Genomic DNA, 24,053 nt, shown 5'->3' on the forward strand with positions numbered 1-24,053 from the left:
CTTCTTTCTTGTTTATTTTGTGGCTAGATTTATCCAGTTCTGAAAGGGAGTGGTTGGGGTTTCCCACTAGTACAGTTTTGCTTTCTATTTCTTCTAGTAACTCCCCTAACTTCTTTTCTAAGAATTTGGATGCTATCCCACATGATCCCACCCCTCCCAGTGTGTTTTGTCTGTTTTTTTCTTTCTATTAAAGGGGCCATCCCCATGACTACTTTTAAAGAGGCCTATTCACTGAATGGGCATTACCACTTTAAGTGAGTACCTGAAAAGGCCTTATCCTAAAAGGTCAAGGTCTCTCATTGCATCCTGGATCCCAGTCATCCTGATGAATATCTGGTCACTGGATTCAGATGGCTCTGGAGAAGTGAGGCTGGTGACCTTGCACAGCCCTCCCTCACTCAAAACAAAGTCAAGTGCAAGTCATGTCATCATTTCTCTGATGGCATGGTCATTTTTGAAAACGAAGGACAAACATAACAACAACAGTGATTTCAATAATTTTTCTCCTTTTTGTTGTCACTATTTTCATCACTTCTTTATTTTAAAAAAAGAGAAAAGGGGGGAAAGAAACCTCTTCCCAAGTAGGTAGAATAAAGCAAAGCCTTCATACCGTGGCTATGTCCAAAAAGGTACATTCCCTTCTGTACCTTGAGTTCATCACTTCTATATCTGGAGGTGGAGTGGATATCATTCTTCATTATCCATCTTCTGGAATTGATGCTGGTCATGGTGGTGACCTCTTATTTATGGAGAATGATGAAGAGGGTGGTGTGGGAGATGTGTGCTCAGCACCAGGGCTCTTGGGTCCATGCAGTTACTTTTCTGATCCTCTTTTTTTCCTTTGCCCACCACTCAGTGGCAGGTTTGGATCCTTTCTTTTCCTTTTAAACCCCTCTTCTAGAGCTACCCTCAATGGTTAGTTTGTTTTGCTTAGGTCTAATCCTTCCCTTAATCTACCTGCCTTCTTTACTCCCCTTCTCTTCTTGCCCTTTTGTTAACCCTATTGGGTGGAATGTAGGTAGTTCCCAATTAATGTGAATAAGGAATCTGGTGAAGTGGTCACTATTCAAAGTCATATTATTCAAAATTATAATAATTATGTGCTAAAACAAGATAATTGGTTTCAGTCTAGTGGAAATATGAAGAAAAAATGAGGTGTTTAATTTGTTTACTAACAATAGGAAAAGATAAGAAAAATGTTCGTTTTGCTTTTTTTTTTCAAATAAGAGTAAGGTTAGTTGTAAGCAAAATTAAAAAAATTACTAAATATCATTCCTAATGAAGTTTTTGTTGCTATCATCATATTTTAGCAGCACAAACCAAATTGTCCTTTCTTTCTTTAACTTTTCATATATACACTGGTGGGTACAGAGAGCTTTCTCTGCCTCTGCAAATTTGCATAGTCCTATTCTCACAGAACCAGTTGTAGTTGAATGACCTGGGGCATTATCTGAAATTAGTAATGCTTTAAACAGCTGGCTAACATAACTTGAAAATTAGTCTTTGAAAACAACATTAGTCACCCATGCCTCCTTATTTGACTGCCAAAAACCTGGAAATGATCAATGGTTGTAACTTCTCAGACACAGAAGACTGATAAACAAGCATTAGTTTTAATTTAAAATCCTCTTTGTTAAAAGTGTTAGATGATCCATAGACACTTTAGCTCAGGTTGAGTTATTTCTTTTTTAGAAATATAAGTTCTGGAATGTATCCTTTACCAGAATAAATCTATTTCACATTCAAATCAAAAAATTTTTAGTCAGTGTATCCACTCTCAGTTATTTGCCACAAAACATTACCATATTTAGCTACTGCATCCCCAGCTGCAATGGCCACCTCTTTAGTAATTTTAACATTATTCAGTATCAGTTTTAAAAGTGACCAGACCAACAATCAGTGCTGGAAGTTAAAGGGATTTTGGTGTCCACATCATTTCCCTTTTTTTCTCACTGCCTTAAATAAACTTGAAGCTTTGGTTTGGCTGCTCTACTAAGACAAATGCACTAAAAGAAAAAAAAAGATTTATTTACATAATCATTTTTTCTAGGTTTTTAAAAATAGTATTTTATTTTTTCCAATTACATGTAAAGACAATTTTTAACATTCATTTAACATTCATTAATGGTTTTTTTGCTAGGTCTTCAATCCATGCAGCTAAAAGTTATTATATTTCTCTCACTGTAGTATATTTATTCCGTGTTGTTTGCAAAACACAAAGAGCCTTTTTTCTTTTATTTCACCTACATTTTTCATAATATTCTGTAATGTAGATTTGCGCATTCTGACATCTTGTCCCATTTTCATGTTACTATGACTGTGCTTGTGCCATTCAGATACATATTTTTGTTCTGATACAATAATAAATCTTTCTTTTTTTTGTGCTAGCAAGTGAGTCTGAAGTATTCTTTTTGTCCATTTTGTTAAAGACACTTAAAAAAAATTACACCGCTCTTGGTAAAATGATGTGTAGTGAGTGGCCCATCACACCCAGATGAAACAACAGGCAAATGCAGACTGATCATGTAACTGTGTATTAAAACTTTCAACTTCCCCTTACACATCCTAAAATTGAATTTAGACTCACATCATGTGCCACCTTCATAGCATTTTACAGTTCTTACTGGATGGAATTTTGTATTACTCAAGCTCTCCTTGATCATGACCTAGCTGTATTTCTGCATCTGGCTCTACGTGTGTATTCCTCCTCCCTTTGAACAGGTCAGACAAAAGTGAGGTTCAATCTCCATTTTCCCTCCTTATTTGTGGACTTCTGTTCTCAAATTATATGAAAGAGTTTCTGCCACACCCTTGTATTCCTTATTTTCTCTTCCTCCCCCCTTCATTTATATAATTCCAAATTGCTCCCCAAAACTGAAGTACTAATTCAAAGCTCTACCAACAATATACTGGTGCCTGTCTTCCTATTGCCTGTTGCCATCTTTTGTAAATTTGCCATGTGCCAAGCACAGAGTAGTATCTTTGCAAATTCTTTAGAATTTTCTAACTAAACTATCATTCATTAACAATACAGATTTTTTTAAAAATCTCCTTTCTGTTTATCTGCACACCTTTAATTTATTTCTGTTTGTCTTATTGCTATTGTTAGAATCTTTAAAACCATATAAACTAATAGCTGGGGGAGTTTGGCATGCTTGCTTTACTCTTTTATTTTTTTGAATTGGGAAAGCTAGTATATCCTCATTGTATATGGTGCTTGCTTTTGATTTTCACTCTTTCCTTTCAGAGTTGATTACAAATTGGTTATTTCATATTAGGTGTAGATGGAGGCATTTTAATGATTATCTAAAATAGCCTCAAGTACTCAGGCGTCTGTAAGGGCAAATTGATGGCATTTAACAATAGTTTGAGTGAACATTTGAGTCCTGAGGGAGAAGGATTGTGAGTGCTACATGGAATCAAATAATTTGAATTAAATTATCCAACAATTCCACAGTAAAATGTGGTGACTGAGGAAGCTTCTGTGCAGTACTTTTTTAAAAAAAGTTTTTTATTTTTTCCAGTTCCATGTAAAGACACATTTTAACATTCATTTTAAAAAATGTTGAATCTGGAATTTTCTCCTTCTCTTCCTCACCTCTCCCCTGCCTAAGACAGTAAGCAATTTAATTTAAGGTTATATACGTACTGTCATGTAAAATTGTTTACATATTAGTTCTGTTGCAAAAGTAGTAACAGACCAAAAGGGGGAAAAATCATGAAAAAAAGAAAGTGAAAATAGTATGATTCATTCTGCATTGAGACTCCAGTTCTTTCTCTGGATGTGAATGCCATTTTCCATCTTGAGTCCTCAGGAATTGTCTTGGATCATTGTATTGCTGAGAATAGCTAAGTCCTTCATAGTTGATCATCATATAATGTTGCTGTTTCTGTAAACAGTGTTCTGGTTCTGCTCACTTCACTGTTTCATGTAAGTCTTTCCATGTTTTTCCAAAACCCACCTTATTTAGTATTTTTGAAAAAGGAATCTAAATCATTGTTTCTTTCCCTACCTCCCTTGTCCCATAATATTTCATATTTTTTGTATATTTTAGGCATCTTGATGTAGAGCCAACTTTTCTCAAGTCAAGCTGTTCTTCAAAGTTTTATAATACCCTGTAGAAACCAAAGTTAGGCATAAATTTTCATTTTAACTAAAGTAACCTCTTCCCAGAAAGGATTACCAAAATATTCTTAAATAAAAATCTTACAGAAGCATATAACTAGCTTTTTATAATACTTTGAGGTTTACATATTCTTACCTATTCCACATAGAAACCCTATGAAGTAGGTGCTATTCTGTACATGTTACTGCCCTAGTCAAAAACAGTCAATGGCTCCCTCTTTCCTCTGAGTTAGCACACAAAATACTCAACCTGGTATTGTAAGCAGGCTTTCTGAAATCTGGTTTGCACCTGCTTTACTTGACTTAATGCCTAATTTTCCCCTTCTAGAAAACTTAGTGTGAACTATGTATTCCCTCTTTTAGAAATTACATTTCTTGCCTCCACAAGTAATAAGTTCTCCGTGACAAGAATGGACTCCTTACTCATGTTCAACTCTTGAAGTCCTAACTTCTTTCCATGTGTTGCTTGGGTGTCCCCTCCTACAGAAGCCCTTTTCTGATCTCTCAAGAGATGACCAGGGATACAGTGGGAGTGCTTGGCCTTTTTAACCTAAGGTCTTTTCCAGGTCTCAATTTGTCTGAGACAACACCAGTGATTTTGCACAACATGCCTCACTTAAATCCAATTCACTTGCAAGTCAACATCACCTTCCTGATACCATTGGTCCTTTTTGAAAATGGAGGACAGACAATAGCAAATAGCAATTGTTTCTGTTTTGGCCAGACACCCTGAATTGGTCCTCTCTCCTAGATCGCTTTTTTACTTGATAAAAGAGGCCTTAATCACTGAATGGGCATTGCCTACTGTGTATTATGTATTTAATCTATTCCACTGATCCATTACTTTAATTCGTAGCCAGTACCAGATTGTTTTGATGATTTAGTACTTTGTAATGTAGTTTGAAATCTGGTACTGGTAGGCCACTTTTCTTCACTTTTTTTTTCATTGATTCTCTTGATAATCTTTTTTTTTTTTAGTTTTAAAGTTTATTTTATTTTTTCTTTTTCATTTTTTTGAACTTATTCTTTTTTAAATTTGTTTTCAGTTTTCTATGATCACTTCCAGAAGTCTTAGATTTTCTCCCCTTCCCTTCCCCATCCCTCCCTGAGAGGGCATGCACTCTTATATGGGTTCTACACGTACATTTTTATTAAACACATTTTCACATTAGTCATATTGCATGGAAGAATTAAAATGAATGGGAGAAACCATGAGAAAAACCCAAACAAAATATATCACAAGAGAAAATATTCTATTTCATTTTGCTTTCCAATTCCATAGTTCTTTCTCTGGATATGGATGGCATTTTTCTTTAAGAGTCCTTTGGAAATGTTTTCGGTTCTTGCATTGCTATGAAGGGCTAAGTCTACCAGAAACAGTCCTCGCACACTGTGGTTGTTACTGTGTCATGTCATCATTTCTCTGATGGCATGGTCTTCTTCAGCACTGAAAGATTAACACAATCCTGTGAGTAGATGCAGCTGGCTGAATAGGGACCCAGCTATCTGGGCAACTCACCTCCTCCTCTCCTGTCTGCCTTCCCCTCCCCTTCTCCTCTCCAAAGGAAGGTAAATTTGGATGGCCAAAACATGCCCAGTTGACTGGCTCCTTTTTTCTTCCCTCCCCTCCTGTCCCGTCCCATCCCCTCCCCTCCCCTCCCCTCCCGTCCCCTCCCCTCCTCTCCTATTCCCTCCCCTCCCCTCCCGTCCCCTCCCCTCCCCTCCCGTCCCCTCCCCTCCCTTCCTATTCCCTCCCCTCCCCTCCTCTTCCCCTAAAGGGCATCCTGGGTCATCTCCAGTCATCCTGAGGAACATCAGGTCACTGGATTCAGATGGCCCTGGAGGAGAAGTGTGGCTGGTGACCTGCACAGCCCTCCCTCACTCAAAACAAAGTCAAGTGCAAGTCGTCATCATTTTTCTGATGGCCTGGTCTTCTTCGGCAATGAAGGACAAACACAATCCACAATGTTACTGTGTACATTGATGTCCTGGTTCTGCTCCTTTCGCTCAGCATCAGTTCATATAAGGTTTTCCAGGCCACTCTGAAGTCTTCCTGTTCATCATTTCTTATAGGCCAATAGTATTCCATTACATTCATATACCACAACTTGTTCAGTCATTCCCCAGTTGGTGGGCATCCCCTCGATTTCCAGTTCTTGGCCACCACAAAGAGAGCTGCTATAAATATTTTTGTACAGGTTGGACCCTTTCCCATTTTTATTATTTCTTTGGAAATACAGTCCTAGAAGTGATATTGCTGGGTCAAAGGGTGTGCACATTTTATAGCTCCAAATTGCTCTCCAGAATGGTTGGATCAGCTTACAGCTCCACCAACAATGAATTAGTGTTCCAGTTCTCCCACATCTTCCCCAATATTTACCATCTTCCCATTTTGTCTTGTTAGCCAATCTGATAGGTGTGATGTGGTACCTCAGAGTTGTTTTGATTTGCATCTTTCTAATCAATAGTGATTTAGAGCATTTTTTCAGATAGCTATAGATAGCTTTAATTTCTTCCTCTGAAAACTCCCTGTTCATATCCTTTGACCATTTATCAATTGAGGAATGACTTGTATTCTTGTACATTTGACACAGTTCTCTATATATTTTAGAAATGAGGCCTCTATCATGGACACTAGTTGCAAAAATTCTTTCCCAGTGTTCTGCTTCCCTCCTAATCTTAGTTGCATTGGGTTTGTTTGTGCAAAAACTTTTCAATTTAATGTAATCAAAATTATCCATTTTGCACTTCATGATGTTCTTTATCTCTTGTTGGGTAATAACTTTTTCCATTCTCCATAAATCTGATAAATACACTATTCCTTGCTCCCCTTATTGTTTATAGTATCAGTTTTTGTACCTAGATCATGTATCCATTTGGACTTTATTCTTGTGTACGGTGTCAGGCATTAGTCTTTGCCCATTTTCCACACTGTTACCCAGTTTTCCAGCAGTTTTTGTCAAACAGTGAGTTCTTACCCCAGAAGCTGGGGTCCTTGGATTTATCAAACGGTAGATTGCTATATTCATTGATGACTGTGTCTTGAATGCCCAGCCTATTCCACTGGTTTACCCCTCTGTTTCTTAGCCAGCACCAAGTGGTTTTGATGATTGCTGCTTTTCTATAACATAATTTGAGATCTGGTAGCACTTGGCCACCTTCCCTAGAATTTCTTTTCATTAGTTCCCTTGATATTCTGGACCTTTTATTCTTCCAGATGAATTTTGTTATTACTTTTTTCTCTGCTAATTGTTTCTACTCTGCAAGCTTTTAAGTGTTGTTTTCAAGATTCTAATTTTTCTCTGAAGCTATTTAAGACTGGCCTGCTGTGCTTATGCTTCTGGGAATTCCGAGGTTTCCCTCTCTCTCATGAGGTCTTGGTTCATTTTCCTTTATCTTGAAATATTTATTTAAATATATTTTCAGTTGCTTAGATGTCGTGGAGACCAGCTAACCTTCTGTTTTGAAATCGTCTCTTTTGATTTATCACCTTGAGCTCTACGTTTTTAACTGAACTTCTTTCCTCCTGAGTTCTTTGGTTAATTATAGTCTTTTTTCCCCGTCTATTCCTCTTGCTCACTTTCTCGCTCCTTTTTTTAAATAGTGGATTCCTTAGGGCCAGGCCTCAATGTTGTCTTGTTCTCCTTTCACACTGGGTAAATGACTTTTCACCAGCTGACTTGGTGTGGGAGGGATTAGGGGGTAACAGAACTGGTTCCAGGATATTACCAGTCTACTTTCTGTTAGTCTCAGGCTAAGCAGTCTTCTGCATTGCTAAATTTTTTTTTCTTCCATACAGAGGGAACTGGGCAGATTTGCATTCAGGTTTAAATCCAATCTGGTCATAGTATGTACTTTTAAAAAATATTGTGGTTTTTTGCTTGGATTTTTACATTAATATTCTCTAGGGGCATTGGCCTATAATTACCCTTGTCTTGGTTAGATATCAGCGCCATAATTATAGTATAGAAAGAATTTTGAAGATTCCTTTTCCCCCCTTGGTTTTGTAAGTAATTTACATAATATTAGAATTAATTTCCTTGATAAAATTCACTTGCAAGTTCATCTGGTCCGTGTTTTTTTTTTATGACTTGTTAAATTTTTTTTTTGTTCTGATGTTATTTAAGTAATTTATTTCTTGTTTTTTTATTCTGTATATTATTTCCTAATATTCTCTTCCTCTAAGTTGTCAGTTTTGTTGGCATATAATTCAGTTGTTTTGGAATCACTCTCTTTTTCTGGGCATTTCTCAGTTACAGTATTTCTCCATTATTTTGGATGTTTTCCTTTGTTAACTCATCCCCAAGCACAGGTCCTGGATTGTGCCTTTGGGCTTCAGACAAACTCTGTTCTTTAGAGTGGTGTGAGGAGGCCCTTGCTCCTCCTGTATGTTCCACCTTGTACAGGATTTCATGAGGTTTGGCTTTGTTTCTGATGGCTTGACTTAGATTTTTGCCTTCTTGGCATTTCCTGTTCCCTTCTTCCATAACCTTGAACTTGGAATTGGTTCTGTCCCTTTCTCAGACCCTGACACAGCGTACCTAGATGTAGTTGATGGTGCTGATGTTACTCTCTTCTGCAAAATTCCTGAGTACTTTGCTTCCCAGATCCTTGGTCCTTTCTGCTGAAGTGGCTTGGGTGGTGGCTACTTGGATGTTGGGTCTGGTGTGGACTGTCTGGGTGGGCACTGGTTGGCTTTGTCTCCTGATGTGAGATCAGACTGCTTTTAAGTTTTGCCTTTGACCCACCCTGGCTTGTATGTGCTCATATCTTTTGAAGAATTGTCAGTCTTTTTGTTGTTAAAATGTAGAGTATGTGAAATAAGGTTGGAAAGATAGTTTGGAGTCTTGTTGTATGGGGAGGGGGCAATGGGTGTATGGTTAAATACCAAGTTAGTGAACTTAAAATGATAGTTTTTGAAAGGTATTTCAAATATTAATTATATTAAATTTATACTTTCTCCATTCTTATCCTTCTATTTTTCTTGACCTATTTGTTATTTTATGTGTTGCCTTTCAGGTACTAGAAATTGCATACATATACTAGAAATTGCATACAAATATCCATACAATATGGATATATTCTGCAATTAGAAGTATAGCATTCTTTTATTTTTTATTTTACAGGTAGCTGTGTAAAGTTGGGTGGCAGGCAGTTCCAGAGGGTATCATGAAGTTTCCAGGCCCCTTGGAAAATCAGAGATTATCTTTCCTTCTGGAGATGGCACTCTCTAGGGAAGCCCAGATGTGGAAGGTTAATGTGCTCAAAATACCTACCAATCAGGTAAACATTTTGATTTTCTTTACTGGAGACACTTAGAAGAAAGCTAAAATGTACCCTACTGCCCCATACTTTGGTAACCTCATATAAGGATGGAGTCATGTAATTAAGAATCATTCTCCTAGCTTTGTAGCTAAATAGCTTATTTCAAAAATATTTTCATGTTTTTAAGAGACATGCTTCAAGATAAGACTAAGGATTTGTTCCTATAACTGAAACAAAATTGTTTTTCTGCCAGTGAAGCTTGAACTTCCTTCCTTTGACTATATAATTTTGGAACATAGGCTTTGTCTCCTGTGTTGCTCCTCTGCTGGCAATAGTAAGTCTTATAGAAAGACACTCTGAGCCCAGTTATGCACAAGATTGAGTTTCCTGGAGATGTTCATTGTTAAACACAGATTTGTACATGTGAGCGTGCCTGTATTCAGGTCAGCATTAAGGATGGTTGTTAGAACCTTCCCTTTTTTTAACAGAGGGAAGAAATCTCATTGAGAGAACAATTGTTTCTGCTTTTATTTCTATTTCTTACCTGGAAAAACAATGTCTTTCTCTTTCTGTGGTCAGTAGAGTGGGTGGCACCCCTATTGAGAATGAGTAAACAGACTTAAAAGGTTAAGTGACTGGGATCCCTTATAGCAAGTGACTGAAAGGCCTGGAACCAGTGTCCAGCTTTCCTGGCTACTAGTCTGGGGTCTTTTTGACTATATAAACAGTACCTGCTTTTGACATAGATTTCTAGAAACCATTTGGTGAATCTTGTTTTCCATAGGAACAATGTTCTAACTGGGGACTGTGTTTTGACCAAGGCCTTGATTTCAAATGATTCGTTTATGACTAACAGTGTCATTAAAAATAAACAGTTTCAGGCTTGTAATAATTTGAAAGTCAAAGTTTTGTAGTATGTCCAAAAAGTGAGTATAAATTGTGGTGCATATTGAAAAAGCAAGTGTCCTTATGTAAATTATACAGATGAGAACATAAGTTATCCTCTTGTAATGCTTTAAATGTTAGCACAGCGTTATTTCATTTGATCTTCTCAAAGAACCCTGTGAGGTAGGTGCATTTATTAGTCTGATCTTGTAGATGAGGAAACCGAGACTAAAATAGGTTAAGTGGGGGAACAACCAAAGAATATGCCAGAGTCAGGAAATAGGGAGTTTCCTCTTATTTGGAAAAGTCAAGAGGCCAGTGTCACTAGATTATAGTATGTGGTAAAGAGTGCTGACCAGCTCCTTCTGTGTCCTCCTGTGTAAGAAAAGCCGATGCTGGGGATTGGTTCATTAGCATTATACTTAACAGCCATATCTAGGATTAAAATCTGTCACAAGGAGATGGGGTGGGTCTTTGCTCTGGTGATTACTTTCCCAAGAGGGCATCAAAAATAGTTAATTCATCTGTTCCTTTAAAAAGCTGCTCCACATTACACTTCAAGCTTTGTTAGTATGAGTGCTTAATTACAGTTGTGATTCAACTGCACAGTTTTCCCTAAAGATTTGTGTATAGAGATTTCATCCATTTACTAACTAATAGGTTTTTGGAGTTAATTCTATACTGATGATTTTAAAATGTTTTCACAGTCCTTTTCATCCAGTCAGAAGTTCAACAGACTTTCCACTTTCAAACAGAAAACAAAAAGTACACATTACCAGAATTAATAGAATAGAATTCCCTTTGGTGAGATACCATGGAAGTATGTCAGAAGTGAATTGTTATTATTTAGTTTCATAAATAAAAACAGAGGCACAGTGTAAACTCTGAGGTCAAACCACTGATCACTTGGAAGATTCCTTACATCATCATGAAAAAGAATGCCAATCTGTCAGTACAAACACCTTTTTCTCTCATTTAATCTTTATTTAATATCTACAGGCTCCTGTGTTTGATTAGCCTTTCAAATCTCTGATATCATTTCCTTTTCTCTGACCTTCATTTCTGGACATGTAGTTGTTTGTGAGGCCCCCTCCCTTTCAGATCAATGATGTTAAATAGTTACTAAATGCTTCTATATACTTTATGCCACTTTACAGATGAAGAAACTAAAGCTTTAGCTCTCTCCTGAAATATTGAATAAATAAGGCCACAGAAGCTTCTCCAGCACCCTGCACAGAAAACAGGTGCTGTGGAAGAGTGCAAAGAACACCGTCCAGTTCAAGCCCTCATTGTACAGAGGGGGAAACTGAGACTCGGGGGCATTCAGTGACTTTCACGAGGCCACACAAAAGTAGTAAGCTTCAGAGGTAGGATCTGAACCCCAGAGCCAGTGCTAGTCACACTGCCTCCTGTAAGGAAACTGTTTAGTCACTGGAAAGGGCACCTGCTGTGACATTCTTGGAGGAGGGGTTCTAATTAAAGTCAGACTTCAACTTCCCTCAAGGAGCTTATGGTCTAGTCATGAGGCCACTGTTCAGTGACCCCCAAGTGGGCATGCTTTTCCGTTTTAAAATATGTGTATAAAGTAAGTTTAGCAAATAGGCAAAACCCTATTACTGAAGTAAACAGATCAAGATTTATTCCATGATCACTTGTTGAAAGATTTATTTTAGGACTCCTGACTATTGTATTAGGAAAGGCCCTGTTTTTTCCCCAGATGGGAGATATTGAACCAAACTCTGTCTTCAGGGCCATGGGGAATGAAGCAGCTATTTATCGTAAAGATTATTGAGTGGACACTTGAGATAATTTTGGCTTCCTTAATCAGCCAGAGAGTGGGGGAGGAGGGTATACTGGACATAGTAAGAGTTGGAGGTCCCTGAATGCTTTCAGGTGGTGCATCTCTTAAGTCTGGCCTCAACAAGAAGAACTATTTTTTTTCCAGTTGATAAGTTTTTGGCCATTCTTATTGGGTATTATGAATAGAATGTGCCTATGAAAATAGATTTTTAAACATTATAAAATCCTAGAGGAATTTTTTTAATGTTGCTTGTGCCTCAAGCTATTAAAAAGTGAAATATTACAGCGCTTGGAGAAGAAAACTTACTAAGTCCTGCTGTTTGAAACAGATTGTTTTGAGTGAAGTCAGAGGACAAAACAGTGGTTATTGTGCCTCATCTTAAACACACAAATACCATCTGTTTCAGACTGGAATGTGGTTGTTCCACTCCAGTTGTTTTGCCAACTTGAAACCAAGTGAAAGTAATAGCATAGAGATCATCCTGTGTCTTGAGGTCTGATTAGAAGCAAATTATTTTTATTTGCAAAGTTAGAATAGTCTCTGTTTTGTTTGAAAAACAAAAAACAAGCAGAAAATTCCTTTAGTTTTTCATTTGTTATAGGCTTTTGATTTCAGGTTGTCTTTACAAACTACCCAGGTTTTGCCTCAGTGTTTCAGAAGGCAGTATTTATAGAAGATGACCTGTATTACAAGTAGACCTTTGATATTTAGGCAGCGATCGTGCCCCATAATGAATGTTCAGAACCTAATTTAGTCAGGAAACATTTAAGTGTTTCTTGTGTTCTAGGCCCCGTCCTTGGCTATACAAAGAATGGCAAACAAACCAAACCAGGCCCTGTCTTCTGGGAGCTTACTTTCTACTACAAGACAATCATAACTAGCTAATGTTTCCATAGTGCTTTATGGTTTACTAAGAACTTTTGCATACGTTACCTCATTTGATCCTCACAACACCCCTTGGCAGTGTGTGCTGTTATTATCTTCATTTTATAGATGAGGAAACTGAGACTGAGAGATTAGGTGACCTGCCCAGGGTCACATAGGCTACTAAGTGTCTGAGACCAGATTAGAGCTTGGGCTCTTTTAGATTGCCCCCATCCACTATACCAACTAGCTGACTGTATAACAAAGATAGTGGAAAATTATCTGAAAAGAGAGCTAGTATTAGCAGCTGGGGAAGAGATGGGAAGGCCCCTCCAGAAGGTGAGCTTTTGAAGAAGCCAGTATGTATAAGTTTTACCCAAGTTCATCTCATTAGATTGTGTCTAGTGCTCTAGCTAGCCTGTCACAACTCTTACGGAGCCTTGCTTTGTTGTCAGTGTGTCTGCCAGCAGTCAGTTTCCCAGCCTTGTGTCATCTGCAGGTTTGAGGAGCATGCCCTCTGTGAACTCATTGATACAGATGTTAAGTATCACAGATCCCATCAACATTCCACATTGACACTGAACTATATAAACAACCAGCTTTTGAGTGTGGCCATCCAACCCGTTGTGAATCAGTCTGATTATCTTATTATCTGATCCACATCCTTCTGTCTTCTCCCCCAGGAGGGTATGAAATATCTTGTCTAAAGCTTTTCTAAAACCTCGATCAGCTGCACACCCAGTGTTCCCCTCATCATTCAGTAAGCCTGTCACCAAGGAGATAGAGTTGGGCTGACAGGACCTGTTTTTGCCAAGGTCCCAAACTGGCTCTGTATAGTAATCACTTGCTTCACTTTCTAGATAAGTTATTAACCAACTCTGAAATGACTTCATTCTAGAATGTTCCCAAGAAGTGAAGTCAGGCTTGCTGGCCTTGAGTGGGCAGATTCTGCTTGCTTCCCTTTTTTTGGGAATCATGACAACATTTGGCCTTCTCCAATCTTGCATTACCTTTTCCTGTTTTCATGGTCTTTCTGTTATCATTGATAGTAGTTTAGGGGGAAAAAAACCCAGTATCTGCAAGTTTTTAAAACAGAACATGTTATTCATCCAATCCACTTATTTGAATTCAGCAAAGGAAGCTAGGTGCTTTCTCATTATCTCCTTGTGTGTCTTGAGCATAAACTTGTTCCGTTATTTTACAAAAACAGAATAAATATTGAGTAGCTCTGCTTTATCTTTGTGAGTTACCTTATCCATCCCATGGAGGGGATCTTGTCTTTTCTTTGATTGTTTTCTTTTCAGTATACCTTTAAAAAAATAAAAAGCAAAAACTCTTTGTTGGCTTTAGTTTCCCAAGTTGACTATAGCTTATTCTGAGCTTTCATTTTCCTGACACTGTTTTTACAGAACCACGCTATACATTTGTACTCATCTGGCCTCGTTTCTGTCTTCTAGACATTACGTTTTACAGTTTAATTCGATTGGTGAGTTCAGGCTGCATCCACAAATCCAGTTTTTCTTAATTTTTCCCTTTGACTCCAAAATTGCACTCTTATGCATCTCCCATCCTTCCCGGTTTGACTGGGGGAGAGTGCTGGTGGGGAGATATTTCATTCCCAGTCTTCTGAGGGCATGGTCATCGCTTCCATCAGAAGGCTTCAGTTTTCAGTGTTTCCCATTATATTGTTGTTGTTGTTCAGTCTTTCAGGTTGTGTCCTCATCTGGGGTTTTCTTGACAGAGTTACAGGAGCGGTTTGCTGTTTCCTTCTCCAATATAATTATGTATAAATTGTTCTCTAAGTTTTAGTCATTCCATTCTGCATCCGTTCAAAAGCCTTTCCAGGTGTTAGGGGTGGCATGAAATGAAGTACTTGTAGAGTAACAGAAAAATCACACTGGTCATTTCTCTCCACACAGTATTTATTTCACTACTACATTCCACAGTGTGTGTGGAGGTGGGGTGGGGTGGGATGGCGCGCTTGTTTTCTTTTTAATAAACTCATCTAGAGCCATGGACCAGTAATGGGTTTCATTCCATCAAGTCTCAGGTTCATTTGACCTTTAAGGTCAAATCTGCCCTTCTTTAGGAATGGTAGTTTTTGCTTGCTGCTTAAACTTTGCCTTTTTCTGTATCAGCATTTGAGACTCCTTTGCTGGAATTTGTCTCCTGTGAACGTTTGGTTATATGGTCACTGCTAATTTTCCTTCTTTATAGTGACTCCCTTTGGTATCTGTCTAGCTTGGCGATATAACTAGGTAATCTTTCAGTAGCCATAACAAAATCTCTGTTCTTGTGGTATTCACTTTCTTTCCCATTTCTTCAGGATCATTGGTAATGGTTGTGCCTAAAGTGCCTAAAGATGATTATCTGTCTTAATAACTTGTGGAAGGTTCTCTCATGCCTTGAATGCATGCCATAAGAAGAAAACAGGCCTTGATGTTTGTGAGCACATTGACAAAGAGCTGCCTCATCACCCCAGCAGCAGCCCCCTCCTCTCCTTGGATGGTAGCCCTGCTGCAGCCCAGCTGTGCTCCAATCCCTAATCTCCCAATGTGTCAGCCTGCGCTGACTCCCTCATTCCACCGCAGCCACGCTAGATTGTGCCAGTAACCCAAATGCACTATTACGAAATCTGGCATTCTCCTCTCTAGCCATAACCTTCTTCTTCTTTTCCCTATTTGCCACCTCTCTCTAGTCCTCCCTTCCCTGCCCTCAGTCTCAGGCTCTGACTTCCCTTTTGTCCCTCTCTGATCCCAGGACTGTTTTGCTCTCAGATTTCTTTCCACCTTGTCCATTTGCAGTTCTTTTTTTGCAAGTCTCAGCCTTGGATTTCTCCCACCATCTGCCTCCTCTGCTCCTGCTCAGGAGCCACTGAGTGCAGCTAGAGGAAGTCTCACAACCATGCTAACTGGTTAAGTCACACATTTATGTTCTCCGATAGCCTGGCACACCTTTTGTTTTCCTTTCTCATTGACTTCTATCTCCCTCCCAACTGAAGCTATTCCAGACTTTTTCTTCAAGTCTCTCACGCCTCCTCCCCTAGCCGTCTCTCAAATGAGGGCCTGACCCCTTACTTTATTGAGGAAATTGAGGCCAGAGGATGTGAGCAAGCAGCTTCTTCAGGAAGGGTCTGATCAGTGTCTCATGGAAAAGTTGTCCATTTTCTTCCTCGCCTTACCTCTCTGTGGCACTCTTCCACTCTCAACGTCCGAATAGTGCTCAAGCTCTTCTGCCTCAGATTCATTTTTGTTCCATTGAAGCCTCACTCCTACAAGTTGGAGTGTGGAAGGGGTTTTCGTTGTTTGTTTTTAAGAACCTTCCCTGTCTTTTTTGGTAGAATGAGAGCCTACATTTTGGAATGTTTTGGAACAGTCACTTTGCTGTGGAAGAAATGTATAGAGCACACAGTCCAGATCACCTCAGAATTTCTATTACTTTCCATGATGACTGAGATTTTTCAGCCATGTTTTTTTAAGATTTACATCTCCACCCTAATAACTAAATACCTGGTGAAAGGTATTACAGTTTATGTCACCTCTTAATCATTTGACAATTCCAGTCAACTTCCTTTTCTTAGTCTCATTGACTCCCCCACCACACTCCCCTCCCCTTCAGTCTGGCACAGACTATTTGTTTCACCAAGTTTCCCCACTCATCAATCTCAATTTATTTTACCCTCTGATTATTCCCATTACCTTTTCTTCCCTATCTCAGTCTTGCCAGTTGTCTTTTTCTCACCCATTTTGAATCTGCCTCTTCTCATTCTACTCCCTACTCTTCTCTGGATCTCTCTTAATCAACTTTTATGTCCTTTTTAATTGTTGTTGATCCTCCGTTTTCAACTTGGAATTAGAATCTGGATCAGTATCTTGGTCTAGAGATGTTTTTTTCCTTCAAATTTTACTCAATTTCTCCTAAATTCAACCAATGACCTACTTCATTAGTCTAAATTCCTCTCAGTTTCTTAGATAATACCATCCTTCTTCAGTTCAATTTCTTTCCCTTTTCCCCACTGTCTACTGCCATAGAAAATGGATGTAGAACACAGTAGGACCAACATGGCCTCGCTCCTCTCCTTTGGAGCTTCCTTCTGAGCTCCTCTGTAATTTTTAAAAATGTTTCATTGACACTTTCTGTTCTATCACCACCCTCTTCACACAGGCCTTCCCCTCGTAACAAACAAGACAAATCAGTACATTGTCCTTATCTGAAAACATATGTCTCCTTCTGCGCTGGTTGTTCGTATCCTGTGGGTGGGGAGGGGAATTTGTTTCATCTCCAGTGTTTTGGATTCTTGACTGGTTATTACTTTGATTGCTTTGGTCAGAATTCTTCAGTTTTTCTTTTTTTCTTTTTCTTCAGTTTTTCTAAGTTGTTTTCCATTATATAGTTTTTTCAGTTAAATTTTAGCTGCGTCCCATAACATTCTTGAAATAAACCATCATCTGCAAAAAACATTACTTTTGTTTTTTCTTGTGCTCAGATTACCTCAACTTATTTTTCTTGTTTTTTTGCCTTAGTCGGTATTCCGAGAACTATATCACATAATAGTGGGGACAGTGAACATAGTTTTTTCCTTCTGATCTTATCAAAAGGGCCTCTAGCATTTATTTATTATGGGTAATATAAGTCCTTGGTTTTAGATATATACTGTTTGTGATATTAAATAAAAGTCCAATTATTCTTTTGCTTTTTCATGTTCTTAACAGAAATGGATGTTATATTTTGTCAAGCTTTTTCTGCATCTGTTGATATTTTGTTATAATATGATTTTATTTTTTCTGCTGTTACTAGGGTCTATTATATTTGTAGTTTTCCTGATGTTGCACCAACTTTGCTTTCCTAGTACAAATCTGCCGTGGTCATATTGTATAATTTTTTAAACATGTTGCTGTATCCTCTTTGCTAATATTTTATGAATATTTTCACATTCATATTCATTAGAGATATTTGTCACTTTCTCTAGTTTATTGTATCCCTTGTTTGGGTTTCAGAACTATTTTTGTTTCAAAGGAAGGGGAAGGATGGCTTTCTAGATTGGAATCACTTTTTCCTTTGAATGTTTGGTAGAGCTTGTAAATTCATCAAGATTTTTTATTTCAAAATTCATTTATGCCTTCTTTAATATCTTTTCCTTATATTTAGTTATCTAAATTCTCTTTCCTATTCTGTTGATAGGGTATTTTACATTTTTCAATGTTTACTTTTCTAAGTAACTTCTTAACTTATTAATGAGTTCTGGTAAATGTTGATATTTGTTATTTCTAAGTTTTGGAAACCAACTTTCCTAAATCCTTTTGAAAAATCAGACATTTACACACCTGTGTAGTCTTTCAGTCTTTATGAGTCAAGTAAAGGGAGTTTCTGTCAAACCATGTCACTGTCCTACTCAGTGAACTCCATTGACTCCCTCTTGCCTCCAGATTCAAATACAAAATGCTTAGTTTGGCATTCAAAGCCCTTTATAACCTACCTCTTTTCTACCCTTTCAGTGCTATTATGCCTACTCTCTGACATGTGCTCTTCAGTCCAACAACACTGTCCTCACGGCTCTTCCATGAAGAAGGCACTCATCTCTTGGCTCTGTGCATTTTCTCTGGCTGTCCCCTATACCTGGAATGCTCTCCTAAAACCTCTTAATTTTAGTGCCTTCCTTCTGTTAATTATTTCCTATTTATGCTGTATATAGCTTCCTGTGTGTGTGTGTGTGTGTATGTATGTATGTGTATGTGTGTATAATCCCTCCAACTACCCCAAATACTGAGAAAAGTCTCAAGAGTTAAAATATTATCTTTCCATGTAGGAATATAAACAGTTCAACTTTAGAAAGTCCTTTATGATTACCTTTTCATGCTTCTCTTGATTCTTGTGTTTGAAAGTCAAATTTTCTATTCAGCTCTGGTCTTTTTATCAAGAATGCTTGAAAGTCTTCTATTTCTTTCTTTCTTTTTTTTTTTAAGCACTAATTGCTTTTACATCACTTTGTAATATGTCCAGTTTTTCTCCCCATCTCTCCACTCCCCCACTCCCTAATACCTTGCATTCTGATTACCTCTTTCCTCAAAGAGCCTTCCCTTCTATCACACTGCACCCTTCTCTTATCCCCATCTTCTCTCTTTTCTTGTAGGGCAAGATAAATTTCTATACCCCATTACCTGTGTTTCTTATTTCCCGGGTATAGGCAAGAACAATTCTCCAAATTCGTTTCTAATACTTTGAATTCCAACTTTTCTCCCTCCCTCCCTTTCTACCTTTCTAGAAGGCAAGCAATTCAATGCAGGCTATATATGTGTCATTTTGCAAAAGACTTCCATAATAATCATGTGTAATACTAATTATATTGCCCTCTATCCTATTCTGTCCCTCCTTATTTTTTTATTCCCTCATTTGACCTTGTCCCTTCCCAAAAGTGTTTATTTCTAATTACTCCCTTCTCCCATTTGCCCTCCCTTCTATCATTCCCCTCACCCCACTTGTCGCCTCCTTCCCTACTTCCCTGTAGTGTAAGATAATCATACCAGATTTAGTGAGCATGTTATTCCCTCCTTAAGCCATACGTGGAGAGAGTAGCTTCACTTTTCCCTTCTCCCCTTCTCTCCTCCATTGAACAAGATTTTTTTTTATCTCTTTTATGAGTTATAGCCTGCCCCATTCCATTTCTCCCTTTCTCCTCGCAGTATTTTTCTCCCTCACCCCTTAATTTTTATTTTGTTTTTTTTTTGTGGATATCATCTCTTCTGATTCAACACAGCCTGTGCTCTCTGTCTATATGTATGTGTGTGCGTGTGTGTGTGTGTGTGTGTGTGTGTGTATGTAATCCCTCCACCTACCCAAATACTGTGAAAAGTCTCAAGAATTATATTTTCTTTCCGTGTAGGAATGTAAACAGTTCAGCTTTAGAAAGTCTTATGATTTCTCTTTTCTGTTTACCTTTTCATGCTTCTCTTGATGCTTGTGTTTGAAAGTCAGATTTTTCTCTTCAGTTCTGGTCTTTTCATCATGAATGCTTGAAAGTCCTTTATATCATTGAATGACCATTTATTCCCTTAAAGTATTATACTCAGTTTTGCTGGGTAGGTGATTCTTGGTTTTAATCCCAGTTCCTTTGACTTCTGGAATATCCTATCCTTATTCCAAGCCTTTCTGTCCCTTAATGTTGAAGCTGCCAGATCCTGTATTATCCTGATTGTATTTCCACAATACTCGAATTGGTTCTTCCTAACTGCTTGCAGTATTTTCTCCTTGACTTTGGAACTCTGAAATTTGACCACAATATTCCTAGGAGTCTCTCTTTTTGGGTCTGTTTCAGGAGGTGATCAGTGTATTCTTTCAATATTTATTTTGCCCTCTGATTCTAGAATATCAGGGCAGTTTTCCTTGATAATTTCATGAAGGTGATGTGTAGGCTCTTTTTTTGATCATGGCTTTCAGGTAGTCCCATAATTTTTAAATTGTCTCTCCTGGATCTATTTTCCAGGTCAGTTGTTTTTCCAGTGAGATATTTCACATTGTCTTCTATTTTTTCATTCTTTTGGTTTTGTTTAGCAATTTCTTGGTTTCTCATATAATCATTAACTTCTGTCTCCTCTGTTCTAATTTTTAAAGAACTATTTTCTTCATTGAGTTTTTGAACCTCCTTTTCCATTTGGCCTGCAAACTCCTTTCTCTTCTCTGTGTTTTTAAAATGCTTCATCAATGTCACTCATCCCCACACATCCCTCTCCCCAGATCAAGACAAAACAAAGCAAAAAAAACACTCTCTTGTGTTCAGATAAGCCCCATCATATGAAGCAAATCCAGTTGGTGACCACATCTGAACATATTTGAATCAGGTGGGAGCTTGTCTCATCATCCATCCCTGACCTTCTAGTTTTGCCCCCAGCTTGACTTGCCACTTCCCAGTGCTGTGCATTTGTAGACAGTCCTCTTTGGCATCCTCCCATGAAGCCTTCCCTGATCTCTCCACCCCTCCATCCTCTCTCCCTTCTCACATTAATCTAATATTGTCCTTGGATTACAAACGCCTTGTGTCCCTCCAGCAGTGCGTAAGCTCCTTTAAAGACAAGACTTTTATTTTTTTTTCCTTTTATGTCTCTAGTGCTTTACTTATAGTGGGTGTTTATTGAATTGAAGTCAGGAAACCTGTTAGGGAGATGACACTCTCAGAGCCTCAATTTCTCTTTTTATAAAATGCAGATAATGTTTATGCGACCACCAAAGTTACAAAAATGCTGTTACTATTATTTTAAAAGGTTTCATCCCTTGATGTTGACCCTTCAATTATCTGGAAACTGAAAAAATAAAATTCAGCTATTTGTTTGTACCTTTTGCCCAGTTTGATCATGAGCTTCTTGAGGTCTGTTTCCTTCTACCAATGCAAAGAGGCAACTTTCTTCTGCAACTTAGAGAGCTGCCTTCAGGCAATGAGTGGTTAAATGACTGAAATTGTTGCCAGGTTTTTTTGTTTATTTTTGGTTTGGATCTGTGATTTTCCATGTGCATTCTCCCTCTCCTAATCTATGTTGAGCACCCAGAGGTTTAATGACTTTGCCATGTCCACATTAGCTATTACGGGGAGAAGACAAGGACTCTGGGTCTCACTGACTCCACCCTTGATTGGCCTCTTATCTACTAGTGCGTGCTGCCTCTGTCATTGGAGTGCTTAGCAAAAGATGCTTGTCTTTCAGTCCTTGGACTCCAGCTGCTCCCCCAATTAAAGTTCTTTATGTAAAGAAAAAACAAAACCCTTGGTAAATTGGCCCTGAAAGATGTGACATCTCTTGTCCTTTGTTTGCATTTGGCAGTCGCTAGCTTGGAGGCTGGGAGTGGGGAGACAGGTGCTACAGGAGTTGCATAATATTTGCTAACCTTTGTGACAGAAAACTGTTGGCATGTGCATCAGGTGCTCACTTTGCTCTTTCTCTGATCTCCCTCTGCAGAGTGTTTCTCCAGCCCAGAGGGATGAGGTTGTCCGATGGCTGGCCAAGCTGAAGCACCAGTTCAACCTTTACCCAGAAACACTGGCCTTGGCGAGTAGTCTTTTGGATAGATTCTTAGCTACTGTCAAGGTAAGCTTGTTAAGATGAACATTTTGCCTGCAGGAGGCAAAGAGTGGGACTCTGACTTTACTTCACATTGATCAAACATAGTACTTTAAAAGGCAGACCAGTGAGATGTGCAAGGAATTTCTTAGCTGTTGATATGAGCTCTTTGACCTTCCTTACCTCCTTGATGAAATGTTCTCTTTAAGCGGTAGCAGAGCCTCCTTAAATGGAATGATGTTTTAGTTCTTCTGATTTTATATTAAATTTTGCTTGAGAGAAGTACTTGATAGCAGCTTTTATTTTTACATTTGCTGAGTAATAAGTAATTCTCTGAAAGACCTGCCTATTACATATTGTCTTGTTTTGTCATCACTTAGGCAGCTCAGTGGTGCAGTGGATAGAGTGCCAGACCTGGGGTCAGCAAGACTTATCCTCATGAGTTCAAATCTTGGCTCAGATTCTTAAGCTGTATGACCTTGGGCAAGTCACTTCACCCTCTTTGCCTCAGTTTCCTCATTTGTAGAAGGAACTGGAGAAGGAAATAGCAAACCACTCCAGTATCTCTGCAAGAAAACCCCAAATGGGTCACAAAGAGTCAGACACAACTGAACAACAACAAATCATTAGTTGCTAATGAATTAGGCATATTGTGTATAGGAAAAAATATGAAACTTCATCTTACAACACAGTGTTCAGGAATGTGGACTGGGTTCTTCACTTTATACATAATCTCTACATGTTGACATTTAACCTTATAGATTGTAAGCTCTTTGTGAGTCAAGATTTTTTCATTCTGTGTACTTGTACCCCCCTCACATACTCCTTGGCACATAGTGGGTATTTAATACATGCTTGCTGATGGGTTGTAAGACCTTTGGACTTCTCAGCTGTGGGCCTCTTCATGAGTCATGAGGCAGGCCTCAAGAGGGAGGGAAGATTCAGACTTACATCCATGCAATTTGGAGCAAGTCATATAACTTTTCGAGCCCAGTTTGGTGACCTGTAAGGTGAGCTAACAATAGAGTATCGTAGATTCAGAGTTGAAAGACAAGTTAGAGTTTACGTAGTCCAACCCTTGGATTTACAGAGGCCCAGAGAGGTGGGATGGTTGCTCTGAATATATCTATGTATGTTTATATTATCAAAAGTATAAACAAAATTGAGGAATTTGGGATTTGTGATTGTATCCTGAGATGGCATAGTTTGGGAATTTGAATTTCACCAGTTTTATCTGGAGATCTCTTTTTGATTAGAAAATCACAAAGACATAGAGGGACTTGAGCAACTTCTTGGGCATTGTTTATATTCCAAATTTCTGAGGTATTGATGGGTAGTATCATAGGCTATATGAAGATGTCGATTGCCCGATAGGAGGAGGTCTGATTGTGCCATCTTTTGGAAGGCATTCTTTGTGATCTCTGCCCCTCTCCCATCCTTTTACCAGGTTGGGAACACCCTAGCTTTTCCTTCCAAAAGCTTAGAATGCCCCTGAAGAAAATACATTCAGTTTGACTTGTTTTTTCCTTCAGGCAACTGAAATATTATCTTCATTTTTTATAAGAACAAAAAACATCAATATTACAACTTTTAAGTGATATTCCAGCTTGCTGTCTTTTGTTAGATTCTGTCACATTCTTCCTCTGTGATGAAAGCTAACACTAATTTGTCACTAAATATTTTCAAAATAAAATTAGCTAGTTTCTAGGAGTTGTTAGTGAATTCTGTAACATATATTGCTTTTTGATATGCTGAGCTCTTCAAATGGACCTGTAATCTCCTTTATTCAGTCTTCATCCTTCCACAGCTGGTCATTCTGTGGCCTCCCATTCATTGCTGAAGTAAGCCCAGTGGAAGTACTAGAGGCCCCAGGCCTGTTGTTTCCTGAACTCATAAGGGCAGCACTACTCTTATTGTGACTTGATCATCTGCTTTTCCTCCCACCCATTTCCCTGAGGAGATCCTCCATTCGGATCTCCAAGCATTTATTAAGCACCTCTTCTGCACTAGGTCCACTCTCTGGGGATCCAAATACAAAAAAGGAAGCAGTCCCAGTTCTCAAGTAGCT

The 24,053-nt window shown here is 38.4% G+C and overlaps 1 protein-coding gene across 1 annotated transcript in view; it reads left to right on the top strand.

Annotated features, from left to right (window-relative positions):
- Positions 1-24,053, top strand: part of CCNI (cyclin I) — a 49,402-nt gene that overhangs the window by 16,425 nt on the left and 8,924 nt on the right. The window contains exons 2-3 of the mRNA XM_072623887.1: positions 9,253-9,409; positions 21,884-22,012. Coding sequence (XP_072479988.1) covers positions 9,296-9,409; positions 21,884-22,012 — 243 coding nt within the window. The 5' untranslated portion in view covers positions 9,253-9,295. The remainder of the gene's footprint in view (positions 1-9,252; positions 9,410-21,883; positions 22,013-24,053) is intronic.

Source organism: Notamacropus eugenii, chromosome 7 (genome assembly GCF_028372415.1).
Source record: "Notamacropus eugenii isolate mMacEug1 chromosome 7, mMacEug1.pri_v2, whole genome shotgun sequence".
Classification (NCBI taxonomy): domain Eukaryota; kingdom Metazoa; phylum Chordata; class Mammalia; order Diprotodontia; family Macropodidae; genus Notamacropus; species Notamacropus eugenii.